Raw genomic sequence first — 27,037 nt, 5'->3', positions numbered from 1 at the left:
CCACTCTTTATCCTGGGGTCCCTGATCTGGGCCCCAGGAAGCTGGCTTTGGTGTGCTCTATCAATAAGGCCCCCTTGCCCTTCTAGTTGAGGTTGGCCAATGGGAGGGCAGAGCAGGAAGACAAGGTTGGAAAGAGAGAGGTTAGGCCATGCGTCTCTTTACCTTGGTTCTCTTTTTCATGAGCTCACTGAGGCTGCAAGCCACAGATCTCTCCAGGCTCTTGCAAATGCTCTCCCTCAGTCCCTCCAGGAACAGCAGTGGTAATGGCTCCCCACTGTTAACTCCCCAGGGGTGCTTCACCTTTCCCTGTAGTTCCCTTATTCCTGCCCACACCGCTGTAAATAGTCCCTACACTCAACTCTCAATTCCCTCATACACATGGGCCATTCCCCTCCCCTGGCTGTTTTCTAGGGCACCAATCCCTCATATTCTTGTATTCATCTTACCTGGTAACAGGATAGGGGCCATGCATCTGATTGCTGGGGGGTATGAGGTACAGGATCAGAGGAGAGATCGGAGGAATGTTTCATAGCAAATCAAAATAGGATCACCTGTACCTGAGGTTTCTGTTTTTAATTTAAGAAAAACCAAAACAATCTTCCTTTGGGTTGAGCAAGGAGTTCAGCTTCTTTCTCTGATCTCTTTCAGATAGGGCTGACTCTGGCTGCCACTACTCAGCTGGCCCCATGACCTCAAGCCCCAGGTAGCCGAGCAAACTCTGACATTTCCAGAAAAAGTGCCCTGCTGTGCAGGCGCTGCAGCTCCCAGCCACTGAGCTGGGGTCTGTTAGGCAACTGTGCTCCCTCCTCTCTTCCCTTGGCTTTAGTGGTCTTTGTATCCCTTGATGAGAACAGCCTCTCTGGGGTCGAAATAGCTTCCCATGGAGCAACCCGGAGCTGGGCAGCCAGCATGGCAGAGGGCAGGTCATGGAGTTGCCAGATGAGACTTGGGGTAGAGGGAGAGAATAGTAAGATTTGAGGTGAACATTGGTGTACTGCTGTAGAGTTTTCAAAGTACTTTCATGTAAAGGGACATGTTTATACCCCACAAAACGGCCCTGTGGGGTACTGAGCATTGTTATCCTCACTCTGTAGATGCAGAAGAGGGCTCTGGGATCGCTGAGCGCCTCGCTCACAGTCACGGTCTTTCTGGTGCCCTCCTGCTCTGCCTCTGCTGTCTGTGAGGGTATGGGCAGGGTTGGGATCTGTCTCCGGGGCTGGGAGCAGGAGACGGAAAAGCCGGACCCAGCTCCGGGGTTCCTGTTCCACCCAGAGGAGAGAGCGCAGGCCGCCTCTAGCCCTACCCAGAGCTCCAGTTCCTGAGTGTCTCTCTCGGTCCTCCTGTCCCCCCTGCTTCTAATGGCCTGACCCTGCTTCTCTGTCCTTACTTTGCAGAAGTGGAGCTGCCCCTGAAGAAGGATGGCTTCACCTCAGAAAGCACCACCCTGGAAGCCTTGCTCCGGGGTGAGGGTGTGGAGAAGAAGGTGGATGCCAGAGAGGAGGAGAGCATGCAGGAAATACAGGTATTTCTGTGCCCGCCGTGGGGGATGTGTCCCGCGTGTCCGCGCTGTGCTTCCGGGAGGCCCGCACCCGGCTCCTCCTCCCAGGCCATTGCGTGCAGGGTGATGGGGGACTCGCACTTGCCTTCCTACTGTGACTTGTCCTCCAGAACAAGCCCTCACTGCTCTCTTGGCGTCCCCATGTAGCCATTCAGAAACTATTTTTTCCAGCCTGCTGTGTCCCAGGGTCTGGGCTAGGGCCTGGGGACACGATGGTGAGCAAAACGGAGTCCTCACCCCCGCGGAGCGGGCGGGCCGTAGTTCGGGCTTGAAACCTCAGGGTCGTCTACACCGGCTTGACCCCAGTGAGCCCCTGCCTTTCTCACACCCCATCCTCACACCCCGTCCTCAGCTCTAGTTCACAGCACCGCCTTCTCCTCCTTCAAGGCCCTGTGGAGGAGTCACCCTCCAGGTGGGGCTGGTGGCTCCTGTCCCTGCTGGTTTCCCGCCCTCTGTTCCCAGCACTACCGAGGCTCTGGCTACTCAAGATCATAATGGTGCGCTCTGACCGGTTCTGATATATTCGTCTTGAATCTCTGTTGTCGAATACAATGGTTGGCATGGAGTATTGTAGTATAGTAATTAATATAAATATTAAACAATAGTATTAAAAATTAAATACAATTCAATTATTAAAATCAAATTACATTGATATTAAATGTATATTTTATTTTACTTTATATTTTATGTGATACCTATCATGTATTATATATTTATTAATTGCATATCTAACGTAATGTTTAGTATTTGCATATTCATTTATTGACGTGATAATTAAAGTAATAACAGGTACATTTCTGGTTTGCTTCATGAGTGCCACCGGTCAGTGAATTCCGTTGAGTCAGGGACCATGCGGTCGTGCTCACCTTTGTCCCCTTGGGGCCTTGCACGTGCACAGCAGAGCCGAGTCTCAATGAAGATGTAGGATGAAGCCATGGATTGGCCTCCTCCTCTGCCATCCCTGTGTGCAGATGAGTGCTCAGGTCTCTCCATATCACAGCATGGCTTATATGGTTGCCTGTGCTCCTCAGAGCTAAGGCCCTCGTGAAGGTCCTTAATCGCTGTAACCTCCATGTGCCTTATGCACCTTGGAGTCATTGGCCACTCCCGCCTTAACATGGCACCCAGCATCTGGTTCATCAGGAATCCCGTCAGCTGTGCCTGCAATCCAGATCCAGAGCGCAGGCTCCTCTTAACCATGTCCCCCCGCCACTGCCCTGGTCCTGGCCACTGTCATCTGTCTGAACGGATGCACTGCAACTGCTTTCTAAACGGTGCCCCTGCTGATGGCTGAGAGGGAGCCCTTTAAACCTAAGTCAGATCCTGTGCCCCAAATCTGGCACAGGCGCCTGTTCCCCCAGAATAAAAGTCAAGGCCCTCTTGCCTCTCTGACTCGGTTTCTGGGCCTTTCCCTTGCTCATTCTGCTGCTGGCACACTGACCTCATTTTGCTCCTTCTAGAACACACTCTGTTGCCTCGGGGTTTTGCTCGGCCTGTTTCCTCTGCCTGCAGGGTCCTCACTCCAGACATCAGCTGGGCCCTCACCCTCACCTTCTTCAATTTGTGTCTCTTCCTCTCTATGCACTTGACCCTGACCCTGTGTGTACTACCGAATCCTGTGCCCTCCCCACCCTCCACATCTCCTGATTCCCTTACTCTGCTTTCCTTTGCTTTTTCTTTTTTCCCATAGCTTTGATCACTATCTACCATACTTTGTACTCTGCTGATTTATTATGTTATTGGGTATTTTCTGTTTTCTTCCAATGGAATGTAAACTCAAGGGTGGGATGCTTTGTTTTGTTCACTAATATATCTGAAGCATGCAAACAGTGCCTAACACATAGTAGGTGCACAGTAAGCATCTGTTGAAGGGATGTACGAGTGAACAGATTCCTGGGGGTCGCCCTGTAGGGCAGTCCGTCCCTTCTTCGACATGTCTCGCTTTGCTAGCTGATCTTTCATCCTGAAAGAAAGTTCTGCTTGTGCCAATCCCTTCTTTAAAAAACTTAGCTGAAACGCTTGTATCCTACCAGGTAAATCCAAAATGATGAGTGTGATCTTCTTGGGCCTCCTCACTCTTTCTCCTAACCTAGTTTTCGGGCTTATTTTCTCCTACATCTGTGCCCCCCCCCCCCCCCGCCCCATTCTTCAGTCTTCTCTCCTCTGTGCCTGTGGTCATGCCGTGTCCTTTACCTGGGGAATCTTTTCTTCTACTCTATGTGCACAAATTCCACCCATCAGTCAGGCTCAGCCCCAGTGCCACCTTCCCCAGAAAGCCTTTCTTGATGGTCCCACAGCCAGAGGGATTCTTCTTGTCACTGGCATTTAGGGTGCCTCGTCCTTTCTTCTTTGGTTTTTTCCTTATTCATGTTCCCCCCCAACTTTCCGCCAGTTTTTGGACTTTTCAGGTCTTTGAAGTTAAGGTGTGTCCCATCTGTATTGTGTAGTTAGTGTAATTTCACTGAATCAGTGGATGGGACAGAACCATTGCCCCGAAGCTCTGACTCTCTAGTGACAGCTTACTCTTTTAAGCTGGTGGTGGGTTCAAGTTCCTCTCAGGCAGTGTTGGGCTAGTATATAAGCTGTCACTATGAAATCATCACCATGACCATCATCCCCGACATAAACAGAACGTCTACTACGTTCAGAGCATGGGTCTACCATCTTCCGTGCTAGAAGCTGAAACCAGGACCATAAGCCAAATGAGTTTACGTGTCCTTATCGGCTTTGGTTATTAAAATAAAGTACACATGTAGTAAATGGATTATATTTGTTCATTTTTTCGTTCATTCATTGAACCAAAGTTTACTGAGTGTCTCCTCTGAGCAGGCACTGTGCTAGGTTCTGGGGAGAGAGAGAAACCAATAGCGAGCAGTCCCACCTGTTCATATTTATATTCTAGTAATGACATACAGACAGAAAACAAGTACACAAAGGAAATAATTGCATTTCAGGATAAATGACCATGAAAAGAACAGAGTATGAAGATTAAGGAAAGAGGAGGGACAGATTCTAGGTAGTGTCCTAAGGGAGATAAAGGGATTTAACCTCAGTCCTAAGAAATGAGAAAGAGCAAGTGAAGTGAGGATGTGGGGAGGAACTTTCTGAGCGGAGGAACAGTGTGCCTGAAGGCCTTGAGATAGGTCTGAGCTTATAGTTTTGAAAGAACAGACAGAAGATGCAGAACTCATACAACTCAAAAACAAAAAACCAAACAAGTCGATTACAAAATGGGCAGAGGACCCGAACAGACATTTTTCCAAAGAAGACATGCAGATGGCTAACAGGCACATGAAAAGATGCTCAACATCACTCATCATCAAGGAGATGCAAATCAGACCACAGTGAGATCACCCCACACCTGTCAGGATGGCTATTATCAAAAGACAAAAAAAATAACAAGTGTTGGTGAGCATGTGGAGGAAAGGAAACCCTTGTGCACTGGTGGTGGGAATGTAAATTGGTGCAGCAACTATGGAAAATGTATGGAGGTTCCTCAAAATATTAAAAATAAAACCATCCTATGACCTACAAATCCACTTCCAGGTATCTCTCTGAAAAAATGAAAACACTAGTTCAAAAAGATATATGCACCCTTATGTTCGCTGCAGCATTATTTATAATACCTAAGACATGGAAACAATCTAAATGTCCATTGATGGATGGATGGATAAAGAAAATGTGGTACATATATGCAATGGAATACTACTTAGCCATTCAGAAGAATGAAGTCTTTCCATTTGCGACAGCATGGATGGCCCTTGAGGACATTATGTTAAGTGAAATAAATCAAAGAAAGACAAAAACCATATGATTTCCCTTATATATAGAATCTAAAAAACAAAACAAAACCCAGAATTATGGATATAGAGAACAGATTGGTGGTTGCCAAAGAGGAGGGGGGTTGGGAGGGTATGAAGTAGGTGAAGGGGATTAAGAAGTACAAACTTCCGGTTATAAAATAAGTCACAGGGATGTAATGCACAGCATGTGGAATGTAGTCAATAACATTATATTAATTTTGTAGGGTGACAGATGGTACCCAGACTCACTGTGGTGATCATTTTGCAGTGCCTACAAATGTCAAATCACTGTGTTATTCACCTGAAACTAATGTAATATTGCATGTCAATTATACCTCAATAAATAAAAAGAAAAAGAAAAAGAGGAAAAAAAAAGAAAGAAGGCTGGTGTGGCTAGAGCAGAGTGCTAGGGAGAGATGGGCCTAGGATGGAGCGGGAGGGTTGGGCCACGTCCGACCACTCCAGCCTCTCAGCACACGGAAGAGGCACTTGATTTCATGGAAATGAAGAAGGAAGCCATTTTAACAAGGGCAGTGAATTCATGTTTCCTCAAGATCCCTCTGTCTGCTGCCTGCAAAAGAGACTGGACGCAGGGCCGACGGAAGAAGGAGGGAAATCAGTTAGGAGGTTTTTGCAGTGTTCCAGGCTAGAGATAATGGAGTCTTTTAAAGGCATTCCTTCTTTTTTTAAACACAACCACAAACAATTGTTATCGTCACTGTAAAGACTGTTTAGAGTAACAGGGAGAAAAGTTATTTTAAAATGTGTTTATTTTCCAGATAATGTCCTTGGACAGGGAATGCAAGTATGTTAGTGGGGGATCAGCTGCATCTTAGTTGGACCCCCGCCCTTGACTCCTCTGCACAGGGCGCCCCCTCTGCTTCCTGAGCCCTGTAGGCGCGCTTTGTTTGTTAGGGACTCCTGGCTCCTCCCTGGTTATGTAGAGAGGCTTCTGGGTATCAGGGCCACGTTGTCGCAGGAAATGCAAACACACTGGGGTGGCTGCTGTCACATTGGAGGCTGGGGGCACAGACTAGGGGTTCTCAAGACGCAGGGAGACCAATGGGAAAGGGAGGGAGAAGTCCCTTTACTTCTGAACCTTGAGGCCATGCGGTGGGCACTGCTGGAGACTAGCTCAGTCACCTTCACCAGGTTTTCACTTCCCACCCGGGGTCTGTATTGCAGGTCACAAATACCTGCATGATAAAAAATGAGAGTGGAGTCAGGTTGTACGACAGGCCAGAGGCCGTGACCTTTAAATTCGAGGCCCTTGGAACTCACCATGATTAAATGACTTCAAGACCCAGAAGTGGGCAAGACAGCTGTTTGAACGGCAACAACAGTCATAACAACAACACCTCATATTTATACAGCATCTTTTCACTGAACTCTGCAGAGTGTTCGACTTGTCATCATCTTGCCTGACTTTCACTTGTGTTCCCACCTATGGTTCAGGAAGCCAGGTGCAGAGAGCCTAGGAGGCTCAATGGGGAGGTGGGCCAACGTTTCCTGGCTATGGGCCAGAGGGCGTGTCTAGCAGACAGCACCACTTCTCTGTTAGATGGCTGTGGTCCGCCCAGAAACCCCCGCGTGCTGTCAGCTGATGGCTTCCCAAGTAAGCCAAGTAGAGAAGCCGGAGGAGAATTTGTAAGACCTGTTTTGGGTTCCGTGTGAGGATTTGTAATCAGCAATGTCCTGACTCCTGTGATTGGGAAAGAACTCTGACAAGAAGGCAGTGGGAGAAGGTCCCTGGAAACTCACTCCTGGGCTTCCTGCTTGGAGGACAGGCCAGGGGCATTGTCGGGGAGGCCACTCGAACAGTGATGATGATACCACATGTCGGTACAGAATGTGCTGCTTCTAAGCCTTTTCATAGCTTGTGTCATTGTCACGCCATCACAAGCATGGGTGGATGCAAATGTGCGCTGTTATCCAGTATAACGTGGTGCCTGCCCTCCTTTCTAGCCTCTTCTTATGCCAGTCTCTCCCTGAGTCACTGAGCTCTAGTCACCCTGGCCTCTTCCTGCAACGTGGACAAGCCATGTCCTTTCACTGCCTGTGGGAGCTTGCTCATGCTGTTCCCTCTGCCTAGGACACTCTTCCTCCCTCCCTGCCCTTGGTCCCCATTCCCAAGGCTAGACTTTGCTCATCCTTTACATCTCAACTCACTTGGGTTACTTTGTCAGGTAAGCCTTTCCTGACCCTCAGATTAGGTAAAATTCCCTCTAATAGCCTCTCGTAGCAGCTTGCACTTGCCTGTCACTGTGTTTATGGCAGTTGTAACTATATGGTTGTGGATGTTACTTGAATCTGTCCTCCCTTCATTATACTGTAGAGTCCTTTTAGGGCAAGGACTGTAGTCATTCTGTGGCTTGTCTAGCACAGTGCCTGCCATATAGTCAGCACTAAACAAATGTTTGTTGATTGAATGAATAAATGAATTCCTATTTTATAATTGGGGAAACTGAGGCATGAAGAGATGATGACTCACCCAAGGTTGCACAGTGAGTCCATAAAGGGCTCCTGACATGGAGTCTGGTGAATTCCATGCCCCCCTTCTGCTTATCCCACTTTCAGTCTGGGGAGCTGGGTCCTCTGCCACAATCTTTTATTTCGCCCTTAAACCTAGAGGTACACACCTTACCTGCCCTCCCCTCCCTGCAAAGGGAGTGAAGTGTTCAGGTCCCTACAGGAGGGGTCTACTATCTTCTTCTACTTCTATCTTCAGACACATGGGTGAGAAATGACCAGGAAACTCTGAGCTGATGAACCTGACTTGGCTTTGGCCATGGATTCACTGTATGACCTTGGGCGATTACAATTGTTTTTAGCCTCAGTTTATTCACCTGTAAAATGGAAACTGGATTCTCTGCTGCTGTGTGAATCACAGATCTGTTGGAGAGAGATAATTAAATTCATGATCTTTAAGCTTCATTACAAGTAATGTGCTGTAATGAAAATCCATTTTTCTTAAAAAAAACAACAACAATGGATGATTAAGAACCAACACATTAATGTCAAATTCTGGTCAGATGAACAGGAAGTTACTTGTTTTCATTAAACAGGGCAGGGTTCCAGAATGGCAGAGAAAAGAAGAACACATTTTCATATTTAGGAACAGAAGGAAAATTACGTTAAAAATGTAGGTTTTGAAAAACATCTTGGGTCCACGTAGAAAAGCACCCCTACCAGAGTATTCTCTTCTTAGAAAATGTTTTTTTGGGTAAAAAGAGTTGAAAAAAGTCAGTGTTCTGGGAGGATCAGGCTGGACGGGACCCAGGGGTTTGAGAGGCTTGTTACCGCCAAGAGCTCGGACTCTGGGCAGCCTTTTGGAGGCTCTGCTTCCCCAGCAATGGTCTTCACTTTGTTAAAACACAACAACAAAACAGACTTCCCATCCCTCCCTCAAATTACCTTCTGACGGCTTCTTCCTTTGCATTTTATTTCTCAACCCCTCTGTTTATTTTCTTGTCATTTCAGAGGGTTTTGGAAAATGATGAAAATGTAGAAGAAGGAAATGAAGAAGAAGATTTAGAAGAAGATATCCCCAAGCGCAAGAATAGGACCAGAGGACGGGTAAGCCGGGGATGCCATGAGGGAGGGAAGAGTTAAAGGAGGCTGAGGCTGGGAGAACAATTGGGCCCCAGACCCCAAGTCCCACCGCATGACCTCTCATATTCATGGTCTCCCTTGAAGAATACTCAGAAAGGAAGAACTCCAGAAGAGCTCTGGTCCCAGGCGATAGCCTGTAAGAGTTTAGAGCTGGCCAGAGGGAGAAGAAGAGGGAAAGGGTGCCCTGAGGGGACAGTGAGGGTCCTGGGAGGGTTGCGGTGGGGGTCCAGGGAGGGTGGGGGAGGAGGAGAATGTGACTGTTGTACCCATTACTTGGTCTTGAAAGAAGGCTGCATTTTCCTGTCCCTGGGGCTGCCCCAGAAAGACCTGCTTTGGGGTGTGCTTCACTAGGCAGAGAGTAGGATCACTCTGGGAGAGTGTGGGGGCCATAGCTAATGGTTTCCAAGTGGGTAGGGCATGGGTTTTTGGTGTGGGCTCCGGATGTGGCAAGAGGAGGCCAGAAGCCTGGGGTGTGGCCAAGGGGAAATCCATGGTGGAAGTTATACAACTTATGGGAGCGGGCCTTGAGGGGAGGGACCCAAGCCTGAGCAGTGCTCTGAGGCATGCGGGTTGCTCCTCCAGAGTCCTCATGTCCAAGCCCAAGGGGCTTTTGGTGGCCACCCTCAGGGGTCTGCAAGGGCATCTGACAATAATGAGGTGGAGAGGGACCTCCAGGGGTACGCTCGCTTGGCGTCTAGAGAATTAGGATTGGGCCTTCTGGCTCCTTCAGGCTCTAGGCAGGACCTTTACCCCTCTTCTCCATGGGTGCCTTGCAGGTTTGGGTCCAGGGCTAATTGTGACCCGCCTCTCCATTCCTGTGCTGCTTGTACTTAAGTATCCATCAGAATCACCAGGAGAGCGTGTTGAAATGCAGATTCCCAGGACCCACTCCCAGAAGTTCTGATTTAGGAGGTCTAGGGTAGGGTCCAGAAAGCTGTAATTATAAGCAAATAACCAGGTGATTGGTGTAAGTGGTGCAGTGCTGCCCACATTGAGCTCGGATGCTCTGACTTGTTGGCAGGGGCTGGCATTTCTCAGGCTGGGCAGGGCAGCCCTCTGACGCTTCATGCCTCTTATAGTGGCCAGCCAGCTTCAGCGATGAGCTTGTCTTATTTGTTCTTTACTCCCACTTTTTGTTGGTTTGTATATTCAGTTCTTGGGAGAATATCTGAAGGGAAGTCCTAGACATTTTATCATTTAACCTGCACATACCTCAATCTCTAACAAATAGCATTATTACAACCAATAAAAACAACAGCTCTTCTAATATCTACTCTCCAGTCCCTGATGATTTCCCTGGATTTTCTCAAAAATGCCTTTTTACAGTTGGCTTGTTTGAAACTTAAGCCTCTTTTATTCTAGGGCATACCTCTTCCCTGCTCTACTCCACCATGCACACACATGTTTTTTTCTCCATGCTATTTATCTGTTGAAGAACTTGGGTGGTTTGTCTTGCAGAATTCCCGACATTCTAGATTTGGTGGATGGGTGGTATTTAATGTATCCTCTTTATTTTCTGGAAACTGGTGGTTTGATTAGAGACTTGATTAGACTCAGGCTATTTGTTCATATGTGTAAATATTTTTTGGGGGAGGCAAGGACCTTTTCTGTGCCTCTTACTGCATCACATCAGGAGGTACATGTTGTCCAGCTGTTCTGTTCTCGGGGTGGGGTGGGGGCAATGGGTCAGTGGATTCAGGTGTTGTTAGCCTGATCTCTCCTTAAAAGGTTCCCCATCAAGTTTTCATCTAGCTGTTTCAGCAGCCGTTGATAATGCCTAGACTCATGACTTCACTGGGGCCCACAAAATAATGAATATCTAATTACATCATTGCAGGAGGTTTTAGAATTTCTGGGCCTTTTGTGAACTCAAGAGCAGTGTGCCTCCAGGCCTGCTTCCATCCCGTCCCTCAGCGCAAACCAAAGTTACTCAGGTAGATTTTGGAGAATGGTCCTCTTTACATCTTCTCCACTCCCAACCTCAATCTAGATGATTGAACTCGGCAGTGCATGGATGTGAGCTAGGTGTCTCCTCTGTAAGAACACAGCAGTGGTACTCACTGTGTACTGACTGGACACCAGGCCACGTGCTGGGGCTCTTTACAATAAGAGCTACACGTCAAGGGTGACGACTATGTACTTTGTCCTGCACTCTCGATTTCTGCCCTGTTCCTTTGGCAGCCACTAGCCACATGTGGTGAACCAAGCACTAAAAATTTTGCCAGGTCAAATTATAATGTGCTGTAAAGGTAAAATACACACCAGATTTCAAAGACTTAGTATGAAAAGAATGCAAAGCATCTCATTAATGTTTTTTATATTGATTATGTACTGAAATGATAATAGTTTGAATACATTGGGTTGAATAAACTATATTATTAACATTCATTGTACCTGTTTCTCTTTTTATCTTTTTGAAAAATGTGGTTACTAGAAAATTTAAAATGATGTGTGTGGCTCGCGTTATGTTTCTGTGGCCAGCACTTCTTGTTTCATTCCCATACATTGGTATTATTACTCCCAGAGAGATTACGTAACTTGCTCAAGGTCATCTAACCTAGTAAAGAACTCAGGATTCGAATGCAGGTCTGTGCTTTTGTCATGGAGTCATGCCTGGCCCAGTGCCCATCATGGGCTAAAGACCAGCTTGTTGAATGAATGACTGTGTTGGGAAATAAAGAAAAGCTATATTTCAACTTTGTGGGAGTTGAGAGAAGGCCTGAACGCAGTGAGGGAGCTGGATGGAGCTTAGACTAGCTCAGGGCCTACCTGATGCTGGCCAAGGGCCAGTTGAATGGCTCTAAGTTGGGTAGTGACACTGTGGACATGTCATCCATGGTGGGAGCCATGGGATGATCTAGAAGGGCGTGAGTGGGCCTGCCTGTGCTGGAATACAGGCATGAAGCTGCTTTACCCATAGCCTCAATTAAGCTACCCTTTTAAGTGGTGTGTTCAGGCTGCTTCTGGTTCCTGGAGAGCATTTCTGTTGTCAGGACTGACAGGAAGCACCTCAATGTGTGGTCCCTGGACCGCAGCCTCAGGATCACCCGGGAGCTTGTCAGACACACAGGGCCCTGGACTCCACCCTAGATGGACCAAATTACCAAATTAGAGTCTGTACTTTGACAAGACCCCCAGGTGCTTTGTGCACTCATTGAAGAAGCCAGGGGTAAGGCAGTAATTCTAAGAACAGCCTCTGCCCTGTTTGAACCATGAGTTCACATCCCAGTTCCACTATTTACTAGACTTTGGGGGAATTATGTAACTGCATCATCTTGATCAAATTATAGCAATATTCTGGGCCTCAGTTTTTCATCATGAAAATGGGAGTAATAATACCCAGCCAATTCTGAGTGTTTAGTAAAGGCTAAACATCGTTCAGAGGTTGCAAAGGGAACAGCTCTTGGAGTTTTGACAGTGGCCATACCCTGAGGGGTGAGGGCAATTCAGACCCAACAATTAATAATTGTGTCTATGCTAACTTTAGCCCAAGGAATCCAAGCTCTTTAAAATTCATGAAATTCCTGGAAGTCATCCATGTGAGCATTATCAATCAGTCAATCAATCAGGAACTATTTATTGATGCACTCTGGTGCAGTCCAGTGCTTCTCAAAGTGTAATGTGCATGTGAAGCACATGGTGATTTTGTTAAAGTGCAAATTCTAATGCAGTGGGTCTGGGGGTTGGGGGGAGGACTGAGAGTTTGTCTGGTTAACAAGCTCCCAGGTGATTCCAACACTGCTGGTCTGAGGGCCACATTCTAAAGAGCAAGGATAGGGAGCTATGGCTCTCAGGGGTTTTCTTTTTGGTCTCAGGAATTATTTTCTTAAAAATTACTGAGAGAGGCCCCCCAAAAAAGCTATTGTTCTGGTGGATTATAACTAGTGACACTTACCATATTAGAAATTAAAGCAGAAAGAAATGTTAATCTTCAGAATACACCAGCACACAGAGTGATGACATCATCATGTCAGGTAGCCTCTGGAAAACTCCACCGTGTACTTGTGAGAGAATGAAAGTGTAAAGTTTCGAGTAACATTCTATTACTATTTAGTACTGTGATGCAGACCCCCTGAAAGGGTCTCAAGGATCCCTGGGGATCCCTGGGCCATTACTTGAGAACAACTCTTATACAGGAACTAGCTCTCTGAGCCTGAGTCAAGAGTCTTTTAATTGCAAGAAACTCAACACTTCAGCAAAAATGGGGAGTATCTGAAAAGCTGCTGGGTCATTGCCCCAATTCGGTACAATCTTTGAAGTTTCAACCTTCAGGAAGGGCAAGAAAACGGCAGACAGGGACTTAGGACTGGGATAGAATAAGGAACCTTGGCGGCTCGTGGCCTCTACTTCTTCCTTCTTTATTTTTCTATCAGAAGACTGTATTGCCTGCGTCTCTGTGCCCTTGGCTCCATAGTTCCTGCATTTATGGGTTCCCAGCTCAAGTGCCCGTACTCACTGGAGTCATTGCCCCAAGTCCAAGTGCTTTGGAGGCAGAATCTGATTGGCCCAGCCTAGGTCATGTGACCACTTTTGAGCCAGCCAATCAATTGTGGCCAGTGGGGCCAGGCTACGTGGTATATAATCAAGGGTGTCTTGGCTTACTAGTGTCTGAATAGGTGAGGTGGGGTGGGGTGGGAGGAGTGGAGTGGGGTGGACAATTCTCAGAGAGGGAGGACTGGTTTCTTTTGGACAGTCAGCTTCAAAGTTTTACAGAATAGAGTCTGGAAACTTAGGTCCTGCTCCTTCTACTGACTCTGTGACTGTGGGTAAGTCAGAAACCTCCTTAGAGCCTGTCTCATCAAGGGCCAAATGGGAATACTATTACTTTCTGTAACTCACGGTGTATGGTAGGGATGAGCTGAACTAATACATGTGAGAGCTTGGGATGCTATGTGCCCAACATAGATCTAAGTGTTGGGCGTTCATAATAAAATATGAAATGCCATCTTTGCTCTTAAGGACCTTGGGATTAAATTGAGGAGAAAATGCGAATGGCCATGATACAATTAGAAAACAGCAGGCTTCTGCCTGTGCACTAACTGAATGCAATAAAAGTTCAGAGGAGAGAGAAGAGATCAGCTTGGGCAAGAAGGGGAAGTAATTTATCGAGCACTTCCTGTGGATGTGGCGCTCTCCCCTGTGGTTTCACACACTCTGAGCGCGAACCCTCTCAGCAACTCTGCACTAAAGGTGTTGCTGTGCCCATTTTACAGTTGAGAAAATGAAAACTTAAGAGAAGTAACTTGTCTACAGACACGTGGCTGGTGGTTAAACCTATGCCTGTCTGAATTTAAAGCTGTGCTCTTTTTACTCCTCAATATGGCAAGGGGAAAGCTCTTGGAGGAGTGGGATTTTAGTGGGGGGGGGGGGGTTAAAGCATGCACCAGCGTGGATGGCAGAGGAGAGGCTGGTCCATGACAGGGATCATAGCATGAGCATGAGGGGAACCTGATGGGACAGGCACTAGGTTGCTGTTGGATGTGTCAGTGGGTTTTAGATGGCAATAAATGAATGAGTGAACGACCATGGGCTCTGTCCTTCACTCCCTTGGTCTAATTGATCTGGGAGTCATGCAGGGTGGATTGGGAAGGGCCGTGCAGAGGTAGAACCCCAGCTGGTGGGTTCTTCAAGCAACCCAGGGTCAATGGATTAAAATGTGGAACAGAAGGAAAATGCAAAGCCTCAGATGGGCTTTGAAGGAAGAAACAACAGCGCTTGGCTGTAAAGAATGAAGGAGAAGAACCAAAGATGACGGACTCGCTGACCGACCGATGGACCAATTGATTCAGCCAAGGTTTACTAAGTGTGTCTTAAGGGGCAGGCCCCGTACCAGGTTCTGAATATAGTGTGGCTCAAGTACACGTTTTCCACCCCTTGTTAGGGAGACAGAAGATCAACAAGTACACCAATAACATGTATGATATAATGTCAGACCATGCTAAGTGCTGGGACCAAACACAAAGCCGGGCAAGGGAAAGAGAACGATGGAGAGGGTATGAGGGGATCTAGGCTGGTCAGGGAGGGCTTCTCTGAGGAGGTGATGTCTGAGCAAACTAGCGGGATTCTGAGTTTCCAAGTCTGAGCGATTCCCGGAGACTAGAGTGCCACTGCCGCAGGAAGAGTCCCTTGCGTGTGCCCATTTTGCAGTTGAGGAAACCAAGGTGCAGGGACAGTGTGGAAGTGACTGGGCTGGTCAGCCCTGCAGAGTGCAATCCAACCCTGGCTCTCAGCCCGGCCCTCCCCCTCCCGCTGGCGGCTCCCCCAGGACTGCGTGCTTCCAGGGCTTCTCCTCTTATCCCAGGCGGTATTTTTAGTCTCTCAGTGCCCCTTCCCCGCGTCTGCTGTTGGCTCGTCATTCTGCTTGACTTGCTTTCACCTGCTGCAGGCGGCTGTGACACGGCTGCGGGCTGCACACGTCAAGCTGTCCCTGGCTTCACCACGGGGCGTGAGGGGGGGGGAGGGCAGCGGAGGGTGACCACCCTCCCCGTCTGTCGTCGTAGTCGTCGTGGGCAGGCGGGGAGGCCTGTTAGTGCCCGCGGGGGGACCGCAGCGTCTCTCGGCTCCCCCTTCGGGTCAACTCCGAGCACCGAGGGCGGGGGCGGGGGCGGGGCTGCAGGCTGTGGCGGGCTCGGCTGGGGGGTGGGGGGGCAGAGAGGCGAAGCGGTGGGAGGGAGGTGGAAGTTTGTAAATTGTTTTGGAGAGAGACAAGCTGAGGAGGTGGTGGAGGTGGTAGCTTGGCAGGTGGTGTTGATTGTGAAGAGTGCGTGTTTGGTGAGAGCGTGTGAACATCGCGGGCCTGGTGTACAGGCCTTTCCGCTGTGAAATCCCCAGTGAGTGCGTGTGCGTGCGTGTCAGCATCACAGGCCTTTTGGCCCTGAAGTCTCCAGGGCCACTTGTCCAGGCCCAGCCCCTGGACAAGTGGCCCTTGCTTTCACCTGCAGCAGGTGAAAGCAAGTGAAAGAACTAAAAAGCAGGTGAAAGAACTAAAACGTGGTGGCCGCACCCCAGGCGGCCGCCACGTTTTAGTTCTCACCTCTGTGACTCCTTCTCTGTCCCCAAAGACCTCAGCAGGCCCTTTCCCTGGTTGGGATTTTACTGCTACTCATTACCAGAGAATGACCTGGAGGAGGCCAGGGTGCTACACACGTGACCATGTGGGACTTACAAAGGTTTAAAAATAAACCTTGCCCCCTTCTTGTAGCCATTGTCCCGGGCCTGCAGAGCTGCCAGCACCCTCTCTGACTGTCCTCCTCTATCCTGGGAGGTGGAACTCCTCCCACCCCCACCCCAGGTTATGCTGGCTCTTTCTGGAGATGCACGCAGGGTGGTGGGATCAAGAGTCAGGCCCCCCGAGACTGTGAGGTGTCAAGGCCTTTGTCACTGGCGGGAGGCCTCAGCTGAAGCTCACCCCAGGAGGAGCGGGGGAGAGGGGTGGGGGGTGCTCCCTGCCGTGCCTGGGCTCGTGCCCTAGCCTGGATGCCAGGCCTGGCTGGCCCTTGAGAGACTTGAAGGGGACAGTGTGAGCCTGGGGCGAGAGCCCGGGGTGATGGTTGCTCCAGTCTGCCATCATCCGGTCAGCTGAGGGGAGCAGGGTGAGCTTCTCCATGTGGGGTCAGTGAAGCTAGGTGGCTAAGCAGCTGGAGGAGGAGGTCCGTGTGATAACCATAGAGTACAGGGATTGGGTAGATGTAGGCTTTGCAGTCAGACTGTTGTGAGTTTACGTCCTGGCTCTGCACTTAGTAGTGGAGTGACCCTGGGCAAGACTGCTGTTGCCTCAGTCTCCTGATCTGTAAAATGGAAATAACAGTAATACCTCTCTTGGAGTTGTGAACATTTAATGAGATGATGTGGGTGAGTAGCTGAGTGCTCTGGAGCAAGTTACCTGACCTCTCTGGGCCTCAGTTTCCAGGCCTGTAAAATGGGGTTGGTTATTGGTTCAAAGGCTGTGAGGAAGGCCGGATGAAGAGATGTAGGTGAAGTGCTCGGGGCCTCACAGAGTACGGTCAGGAGCCGCAGTGGCCCTCACCATAACAAGCATCCTGCTTCCTTGTCTCCCCAGGCCCGTGGCTCGGCAGGTGGCAGGAGGAGGCACGACGCTGCCTCTCAGGAAGACCATGACAAACCTTACGTCTGTGACAGTAAGTACGGCAGGTGCCGCCTTCCTGCCCCTGCCTCTGCCCCCAGCACTCCCTTCCCTGTGCTTCCCTGGCTGTCGCGCCCCCAGCCCCAGGCTCACTGGCTCCTCCTCTTGGGCCTGCGCCCCAACTCGCATGCCTGCCGCCTCAGCGAAGGCACCATCTCCTGTTGCTGCCACCACCGCCCCTCGCCCACCCAGGTGTTTGTGCATGGCGGGGGGGAGGGGGGGGGCAGCCAGGGAGGCCTTCTGCCTTTGGTGCCAGCCTCCTGTCTCCGGCAGCTCCTCCTCGGTGGCTTTCTCCTGGCTCTCTCTCTCTCTCTCTCTCTCTGTCTGTCTCCTGAAGATTCATCCTCTATTTCTTTCTCTGTTTCAGAGAGTTACAAACAAAAGCATAACTCAAAATCCTCCGACAAAGGTACTTGGCTCCTCTCGCTTTTCATGTTTCCCTTTCATTTCCCTCTCTCTCTCCTGTCCTAGGTAGGGCAAGTTAGGAATCTTTCTCTGACTTAGCTTAATAAATGGCCCTCGATCCATCTCCAGCCTTTCTTGCTTGCTTCAGAGGCATCTCTTGGACAAGGACTGCCTGGCTCCTGGGTCTAGGTGGTGCGGACAGAGCTGGGGAGGGAGGAGCTGGAGAGTGGGGCAGGGAGCAGGGCCAGTGGGTGTAGCTCCAGAACCTTCAGCTTTCGGAGGGATTGCTATCAGCTCAGACGCTGTTGTCTTTCTCACCTACCAGAGCATTGGGTGGTGGGTTGAAAATCCTTGCCCTAATTATCTCTCACTGTATGGGGCGCCATCTGCTCATTCCACAGCAGGGACCGCCCTAGAAACCACACTCCCTGACCATCTTCCCCTCGTGTCTTCTCCCCTCCGAGGATGCAGAGCTGGGCCACGGGAGAAGGGCAGCGAGGGGGCTCAGGCAGGGCCCTGGCACTGAGGTTCCTTCTGCCGGCATCTGGCAATGTGTGCGGTCTCTGTGGAAGCAGAGGGCGAGTGGGGGAGATGGGGCTCAGGGAGCACATCGGGGGTGGTGCCCTTTTCCTCCCTCTTCACTGGCCTCTTTTGATTTCAAAAAGTTATTCTGTGCCCGGTGGGGTGACAGCTGGTTGGAGAACATTTTGCTAGAAGAACTCAAACTCCATGACCCCCATTTGGCTGCTTAATACACCGTGCAGATGGCATTCCTGAGACAACTCTTGCAGGTAACATCTCCATCCCACAGCGGTTCTGTTCCAGGATGAGGAGGGAGCAGGGCATGGGGTCTGGTGTCTCTTGGTGATGTCAGGAGGTGCCTGCTTTGGCCTGGGTCTTGCCCTCCCGGAAGGGCCTCTGTTTTGTTTGGTTGCACAGAAGCCCTAGCTGTGTGAGCCCTCTGGGGACTGGTTCTGGGCTGGGAAGGGTCCTTCTGACCCCCTCGGAGCAGGCTTTCCAGCTGTGTATGGCTGGAGAAGCCCAGCCCTCAAGAAAGCCAACAGCTGCTTTGGGACCGGGGCATTGCCATTCGATTCCTCTTTTAAAGAGCTTTATTTTTGTGATGTGATTTTCTGCTTCCATAGCTAGTGGGATTGCTTTTTGTTCCATCTCTTCAATTTTCATGGGATTTGCAGCCAATAATCCCATATATTCCCAGACATAACCTCACGTGCCCTTCTTCACCCACCTCTCAGTTCCTCTCTTCACTCCTTTGTCTGCTGTCTGCCTCCTCACCTGTCACCTCCACGGAGCACCCTCTGTGGGTGTCCCTCTCTTGCCTGGCTCCCCTCTTGCTGCGCCAAGTGCTTGCATCACGCTCTCCCCCGCAGTTCCTGTGGCTGTGATTAGGGGCTCTTAGGACCATTGGCTCTTTTCCTGTCCCTGTCCCCACGGTCTCTTCCTCCTTCTGTTTACCCTATGATGCTCGGGAGGCCTACACGAAGGCCTGATGTTGGCTTTCTGGAAGTCTCAGCAGCTGATTCCTTGGCTCTGCCCACACAGCCGCTGCCTCTGTTCTCCTCCCTCAGGGGACCAGGGTCCACCGTAGATTGCCCTTGTCTCTTCTGGCTCTTGTAGGAAATTATGTGGCAGCTTGGTGATTAATAGACTTTATTTTTATCTGGTGCCCTTCAGACATGTGATCCTTTGGGATAGGGATGACCTTTGGAGAGGTCATGAGGCCCACCCTCCACCCCCGAACTGAGCAAGGAATGCTTTTAATAATCTCTAATGCATCCTAAGTAGAGAGGTGTCTGGTCACCTCCTTGAGTGTCCCCAGGGATGGTGTTACCATAAGCTACCCTTTCTTCCATGATTCCAACTGTGCTCTGAAGGATTGTTTTTCCTTAATAGGAGCTACATTTTTTTTTTCTCCTACAGGCCTCCTTATCTTTTGCGCATCTTTTCCCAACAAATGGGCACTGAGTATTTTGTCTATTTTGGAGATGCTTTTCACGTCCCCTTGTATTCTTGGTTTATCTAGGGCCACATCCCATAACCTCTGTGATGGCCTGCTCTAAATTCCCTTCCAGGTTTACATTTAAGCTCAGCACTCCCACTGGAAGTAACACCAAGGCCAAGTAGCTCCAAGAGTAACAGACACATTTCCTTGTTTATTTTAGACATTGGCTCTTAATAACAGCCCGTGTCTGTAGAGAACAGAAGTACTTGGCCCACCCCTTGCCCTGTGCACCATGCCCACGACTTCCCATGCAGGGCCTGTCCTGACCCCATGCCTCCTCGCCAGGTGCGTGCTCCTTTCTACTTAATGCATTTGATTATTCCTTCTTCCATAAATCACTCCGCGTTTAGCCCTATTGAGTCTCAATAAAGAGATACAATAATATGTGACTTCAATATACAAGATTCAATAAAGGCAAATTTAAAGACATTGCCCCGTAGTTGAATTTCATCCTCTGCAGATTTGCAATCCCTGCCATTGTTGTGTTGTCTATGGTTTGATTTGCATAATCCCCACTCCATCTTTTGAGTTATTTATGAAAATATTAGGCCACCTTGTACCCCACCACCTCTTCCTGGGCTTATACGTGGAGTAGTAATAACTATCTTTCAGATGCGATTGTGTTTAACCCTTCCTGGTTTATATTCCTAAATGTAGTTGTCCTATTATGTTCTTGGTCCAAGCATCCCTTTCAAGATGGGTGGTTGAAATATTATCTTAGCTGCTAACTTCAGGTGATAGATAGTTTGCCTGTTGCCTTTCACGGAGCCATCGAATTTATTCCATCTCAGAGAAATACTAAATCATCTGAACATAATTTATTTTTTTACCCAATCTGTGGTGTGTGTGTACATGAATACTTCATTTTCCAGCACGTAACCAGTCCCTATTAATTATCCTGAACGTTTACCAAGCTTGAGGATAAAAGTGCTGTTTCTTCTGTTCCAACGTCTTGCCAAAGAAAAGTGTTCATTATCCACAGAGCGACTGAACATGACTTCATGGGGAAGGCCGTCAGTGTTTGTCAAAGTGTGGGCCTGTGCTTTTTTTTTTTTATTTTAAAGATTTTTATTTATTTATCTGACACAGAGAGAGAGAGCAGGAACACAAGCAGGGGGAGTGGGAGAGGGAGAAGCAGGCCTCCCGCCAAGCAGGGAGCCCGATGCGGGGCTCGATCCCAGGACCCTGGGATCATGACCTGAGCCGAAGGCAGACGCTCAACGACTGAGCCACTCAGGCGCCCCTGGGCCTGTGCTTTTTGCACAGAGAGAACTGAGATGCTTATTAAAATGTGATTCCCGGGCCTCATACCAGACCTCCTGCATCAGAACCACGGGGAGCAGACCCAGGAACCTGCATTTTTTTTGAGAGCTCCTCAGGGGAATTACTTCTGAATACTGACTTTTGAGAGTGACTGGTCTACTTCATTCAAATTTGAAGGCTTCTGGCCTCTAACTGTTCAGCCTTTTTATTAGTCCCTGCTTTTGGCACCTGGAAGTTCTAGAGTCTTCAGGAATTCTCCACGCCAACTGCCATAGGCTTGCTTCACTGTTTTAGTTGGCCTCTTTAGAATCTTTCCTTTCTCGTTTTTTTTTTTTTTTTTCCCCCAGCATTGATCTCAAACTCAGCAGTCCCATATAAAACTCAGCAATCCAGCACTTGGCCTTAATTTACTTAATAGCTTTAAATCCTAACAGTGTCATTAGCCCCCTTTTAGAGGTGGGATGATAACTGGAGACAGACATATGAAAGCAGTCCTTGGGTCGGGCTACTGGGATGTTTTAAAAATCATTCTAAATGTTTATCTCTTCTCTCTCCAACTGCTCCCAATCCTGAATTTTCTATTGGCATCACTGGGACTGACTCTGGATGAGACCCACTTTGCCATTGTCTTTGTACAGGAAGCATCACAGGGGAGAAGATGGGGGTGGTGGGGTGATATTCAGCGGGGGGAGAGAGGGAGAACATGGTGTCTCTAAGCAGCAGCCATTTAGGGGGAAGCCAAGCCCCCCTTTACCCCTTTGCTGGGCACAATGGAAGTGAAGTTTTTTTTTTTCCCCTTCCCATTTTTCTTTCTTCTTTTTTTTTTTTTTAAAGATTTTAAAAATTTAATTGAGAGAGTGAGAGAGCACACAAGCAGGGGGGGTGGGGCAGAGGGAGAGGGAGAAGCAGGCTCCCTGCTGAGCGGGGCTCCATCCAGGGACCCGGGGATCATGACCTGAGCCAAAGGCAGACACTTACCCGTCCGAGCCACCCAGGCGCCCATTCCCAGTTTTTTCTTTAAAATTTTTTTTTTTTAAATTAAGTTTATTTTACTGTGGAAAGAATACTTAACCATCTACCTTCTTAATACATTTTTTTAGTGTACAATATCTATTGCTGAACATAGGCACAATGCCGTGCAGCCGATCTGTAGGGTTTATTCATCCTGCTCCACTGAAACGTTATGCCCATTGGTTAGTGATTTCGTAACTCCCCTTCTCTGCCAGCCTCCAGCAACCACCATTCCCCTCTCTGATGCCCCGAGGCTGACTATTTGGGCTACCTCATGTAAGTGGAATCAGGCAGCATTTGTTTGGCTGGGACTGGCTTATTTCACTCAGCATAACGTCCTCGAGATTCATTCATGTTGTTGCATATTGAAGGATTCCTTTTTAAAAACTGAAGGATAGTCCATTGTATGTTTCTACCAAATTTTCGTTATCAGTTCATCTGTTAACGGACAGTTAGGTTGTTTGCACATCTTGGCTATTGCGAATAGTGCTGCAGTGAACATGGGAGTGCTAATATTTCTTTGAGATCCTGATTTCAGTTCTTTTGGACAAATACCCAGAAGTGGGATTGCTGGATCCTATGGCAATTCTATTTTTAGTTTTTTGAGGAAGCTTCATACTATTTTCCAGAGCAGCCGCACCATTTTGCATTCCCACCAGCAGTGTACAAGTGTTCCAGTTTCTCCACAGCCTTGCCAACCCTCGTCTTTTGTTCCCAGCTTTTTCTGATCACGGTGATAATGCCTGCTCATGGTGCTTACGGCGTGCAGAGCACGGTGCCGAGCACGTTACGTACGTTGTCTCTGTAAATCCTCACAATAACCTTGAGAGGCAGGGACAATTGACCTCACTTTAGTATGAAGAAACCGAGGTGCAGAGAGGTGAGGGAACTTGTCCATACATCCTGCGGGTGAAATATGGCCTCCTACCCTGGAGTGTGGCTGTCCTGTGAGTTGAGGAAAAAACATGTTTTAAAAGTGAATTAGGGGCACCTGTGTGGCACAGTCAGTTAAGCGTCTGACTCTTGGTTTTGGCTCACATCATGATCTCAGGATTGTGAGATGGAGCCCCGTGTTGGGCTCTGCACTCAGCCTGGAGTCTGCTTAAGAGTCTCTCTCTCGGGGCACCTGGGTGGCTCAGTCATTAAGTGTCTGCCTTTGGCTCAGGTCATGATCCCAGGGTCCTGGGATTGAGCCCCGCATCGGGGTCCCTGCTCCGCGGGAAGCCTGCTTCTCTCTCCCACTCCCCCGCTTATGTTCCCTCTTTCGCTGTGTCTCTCTCTGTCAAATTAAAAAAAAAAAAAAAAAAAAGAGTCTCTCTCTCCTTCTGCCCCTCCCCCACCTCAAATAAATAAGTCTTTAAAGGTAAATTAATGAGGTGCCTGAGTGGCTCAGTCGGTTGAGTGTCCGACTCTTGATTTTGGCTCAGGTCATGATTTCAGGATTGTGAGATTGAGCCCCGAGTCGGCTCCTCACAGGGCATGGAGCCTGTTTAGGATTCTCTCCCTCCTCTTCCTCCTCTCCCTCCACCCACCATGTCTCCCTGTCTCTAAAAAAAAAACCAGAAGTGAATTAATGATCACATACATCTCATTTATGAGGTGAAGCCATGTCCACTGTTAACAAATGGCTTCTAGGCGTCAGGCTGGCAAGCTGGAGTCAGTGGAATGGAATAGATTATATACTTTTAAACCTTTTACATTTAAATCTATTAAAATCACCCCCCCCCAACCTGGGGCATTAGGGTGGATTAGTGACAAAAGGCATATAGACATGATCAAAGCCCTCCCGGGAGCATGACTCACCTCTGAGTCATGTCGAGTATTCACACATCAGGAGTGGGTGCTCTCAACTCAGCCTCCATATCAGTAAAAACTTTGTTCTCCACCACCCTCACCCCACAGGCATGTATTTTTGATTGTGTGGCCCGTGACTGAAAACACGGCCACTTCACAGTATTACCTCCCTTTTAGAAATTCAGTGGGGGTGTAACTATGTCCAAATGGGGCAGTGTCAGAATAGGATTTCGGGTTCCTTCCTGCTCTTCTTGATGGTGGAATCCTGGAGGGAGAAGGGTATGGGATGAAAAGCAAAGAGTCTGGGGGTCTGGTCCTGGTTCTACCCTTCAGGGGCTATGGCGTCACTTTCCTGATTTGTCAATGTGGGGGCTCCTTTCTTGAGTGTCTAGACCTCCCCCGTCAGCACCCCTTCCCCACACCATGGGCTCCTTTCTTCTCAGGCAGTGGCTTAACAATGAGGCTCTTCTCCCTGGAGACAAGATGTCGGGCCGCCATGTTACAGGCTGAGAGGGGTTGTGGGCTGGACGGACTGGTGTATGGGGCAGACCCAGCTTGCACCCAAGGTAGTCTCACAAAATCTGCTTGATCTCAACTCCCTAAAATTACTCAGGATTCCCCCATACCTGAGTGTACAGGAGAATCAGATGACTATTGCAGTCTTATAAAAAAAAAATTTTTTTTTTTTGAGGGCATTAAGGCCCCACATTCTCTAAGACTCATGTGCTTTTAGCTTCGAGCTGCAGTGGAAAAGCCAATAACGCGGCCTTCAGGCTGGCTGCCCTTGTCACTGAAGGGAAGCCGGGCTCATCACTCAGTTGTCCATGCTATTATCTTGCAGGTCCTTGCATGGGGTGTGGCGGGGGAGGGTGGGAATGGCTCTGTGCCCCAGAAACTTGATTTGTGGAGCAGGGCCTGTGGCATGGGATTGATCCCTGGAGATGGAGTGCATTGTGACAGCGAAGCTGGGTCTGTTTAAATATTTAAATGCCATCCTGTTGTGGACACCAGTAGCACCCAGCAGGGCTGGCTGCAGGCAGGGCTGAAGAGAAGCTGCAGTCTGTCCCTGTTCCCCGCACACCTGCATCTCTCCCCTTCCTTTGCTCCTGCTGCCTGCCCTCCCCTCCCTGGCCTACACCTCTGGCTCTCAAGGACTTGGTTTGCCTTTTCTGAGCTGTAACCCACGGCCTCCTGAATTATTTTATCCTCCAGTCAGAGCTGGTTCTCAGCTAGCTGTTCCTGAATGCAAACTTTGTGGCAAATAATTCCTACCAAGATGTAGATGACCGATAACAGGGTAGATATGAACATGTTTAAAAAAGCAGTTTGCTTTTTTAAATAATTTTTTTCTATGGAAATGGTATATATTCATTGCAGAAAAATCAGAAATTACAGATATGCATAAAGGAAAAATAAAAATCACCCATAATCTTACTCCTGAGAGATAGCTTCCATTTTGGTTTTGTATACCGTTTGAGGATTCTGTCCGTCTCTGTCTCTTTCTACACACACACACATACACACACACGCACGTATGCACACCATGGTACAGACCATTTTAACCCATGCCTTCACTCAACAGTACATGGGAAACATCATTCCAGGTCAGTAAAGACATGTTTATGACATTTGAGAGCTATATGGTGTTCTATCACGTGGGCACGCCCCAGTTTGCTCAAGCTGTGTTCCACTTGTTGGATATTTAGATGGTTTAAAGTTTGTTCACTATTGCAAACAATATTGCGGCTGTATCTTTGCATAATGCTTTCATGATTTCCTAGGGGTGGAATTGTGAGGTCAAAGGGCCTGGTACACAGCCTTTGATGTCTCTTACTTCAAGTTGTGGTGGTGGGTAAGGGAAGTAGGCAGCAAGGTCCGTGCTGCCCAGGTGAGAGAGAAAGCTCGGTGAAGAGGGACATGCACTGACTTCGGAGTGAGAAAAAGCTGAGATCAAATTGTGGTTCTGTCACTTGTTAGCTGGTTATCTGGGGCATTTTTGAAAAAAATCATTTTGCTGCTGGGAGGCTCCATGTCCTCAGGTGTGGAGTGGGGATGGTGCATGGTTGGGAAAGGCACGTGTGATAATGTATATAAAAATGTTTGCACCTGGGTTGTGCTTAATGAATGTGTCTTCCTCCTTCACCTGTTCCTTATTTCCTCTATCTCCAATAGAGTTGGAAAGATAAGGCTGATATCACAGAGATAACACCCCACCAAGCATATTTCATTGAGTAGATAGAGAGCACTGTCGGAATTCAGGGGAGGGAGTGGTTGGGGGGCAGGAGCCGGTGTGTCAGAGGTGCTTCCCTAGGAGGCCAAGCAGATCTCCAGTGAATTAGTACTGAATTGACTTTATTCTCCAGGGATGGAGGGGTATGTGTGGGAGTTGGTGGTGGTGGGCCGGTGAGGTAGTAATAGTAATAGCATAAGTTCGTTGACTTATATTATGGACCTGGAATGTTCTATGGGTTTTATCTATATTAATTCTTTAACCCTCACAGAAGTGCTATGAGACCGATGGTATGATCATCTCCAACATACAGATAAGGAGACTGGGGAGGAGAGGCGTTAATTAACTTTCTTGAGGTCACACAGCAAAAAATGGCAGAGACAGGATTTGATCCCAGTCAGCAATGCCTCCCTCCCTCCCCTGCAGTGTCTCCCACCTCTCCTGTCACTCACCTTTTCCTGGAATCTGCCTTACCTTGTATATACCTTTGTGTAGGCCACCTCCTGTCACATTGGATGATAGCAGTCTGTCTGTTCTTCAGGTTGGACTGTCAGCCTTTGGAAGGCAGGAAGTACACTACATTCATCCTGCATCCTAGCCCCAGCACTGTGGTTGCTCCCAAAATGTGGAGGAGTGTGGGATGCACATAGCAGGACAGGAGAGAGACCAGCTTGGTCAGAGCAGAGCTTTGGGGTAGGAGGATTGGGGGGTACAGAGTTGGACAAGGGTACTGGGAATACCAGGCTGATTTTCTTAGATGTCAGTGGTGAACATGATGATCCCAGACACATCTCTGGAAAGGTGTGTTCAGGGCAGAGAGCCTTAAGCCCAATGGCTGAGAAGGAGATAGGAGAACACATGAAGTCTGGATGGTGATGACAGCAGAGACAAAGTAGACGGTGACAACAGGAGAGACTTTATGAGTGAAAACCCTGCAGAACAGGATGTGGAGTCCAAGCGAGAGGGAGGAGCAACGATGACTCTTGAAGTGTTGAGCTTGGGTTGTGGAGACACGAGGGAGAATAACTAGAATATTCTAGAGGAGGAGGTAATTTTGGAGAATGATGAAATTTTCACATAGGAGTGTGTGGAACTAGCAGGACATCCAGGCAGGAATATTTACCACATGCTACTGGACATTTGGTTCCTCAAAGGAAGTGAGGCACTTACAGGGATGCTGCAGGTGGATGGGGGT

At 48.6% G+C, this 27,037-nt stretch overlaps 1 protein-coding gene across 5 annotated transcripts in view; it reads left to right on the top strand.

Moving 5' to 3' along the window:
• The window catches only part of DPF3 (double PHD fingers 3), a 254,185-nt gene that overhangs the window by 140,272 nt on the left and 86,876 nt on the right, over positions 1-27,037 (top strand). For 3 of the 5 annotated variants that reach the window (XM_064571288.1, XM_064571291.1, XM_064571289.1), the window contains exons 4-7: positions 1,395-1,522; positions 8,842-8,937; positions 17,033-17,111; positions 17,484-17,525. In XM_064571288.1, the coding sequence (XP_064427358.1) occupies positions 1,395-1,522; positions 8,842-8,937; positions 17,033-17,111; positions 17,484-17,525 (345 nt within the window). The remainder of the gene's footprint in view (positions 1-1,394; positions 1,523-8,841; positions 8,938-17,032; positions 17,112-17,483; positions 17,526-27,037) is intronic. The other 2 variants (XM_045901124.3, XM_064571290.1) reach the window with 1 other exon arrangement.

Source organism: Mirounga angustirostris, unplaced genomic scaffold, assembly GCF_029215605.1.
Source record: "Mirounga angustirostris isolate CCGP_5_RB_7025 unplaced genomic scaffold, mMirAng1.0.hap1 SCAF_9, whole genome shotgun sequence".
In the NCBI taxonomy this organism is placed as follows: Eukaryota; Metazoa; Chordata; class Mammalia; order Carnivora; family Phocidae; genus Mirounga; species Mirounga angustirostris.
Note: the sequence above shows the minus strand (reverse complement) of the source record. Positions and strands in the feature narration are given on the sequence as shown.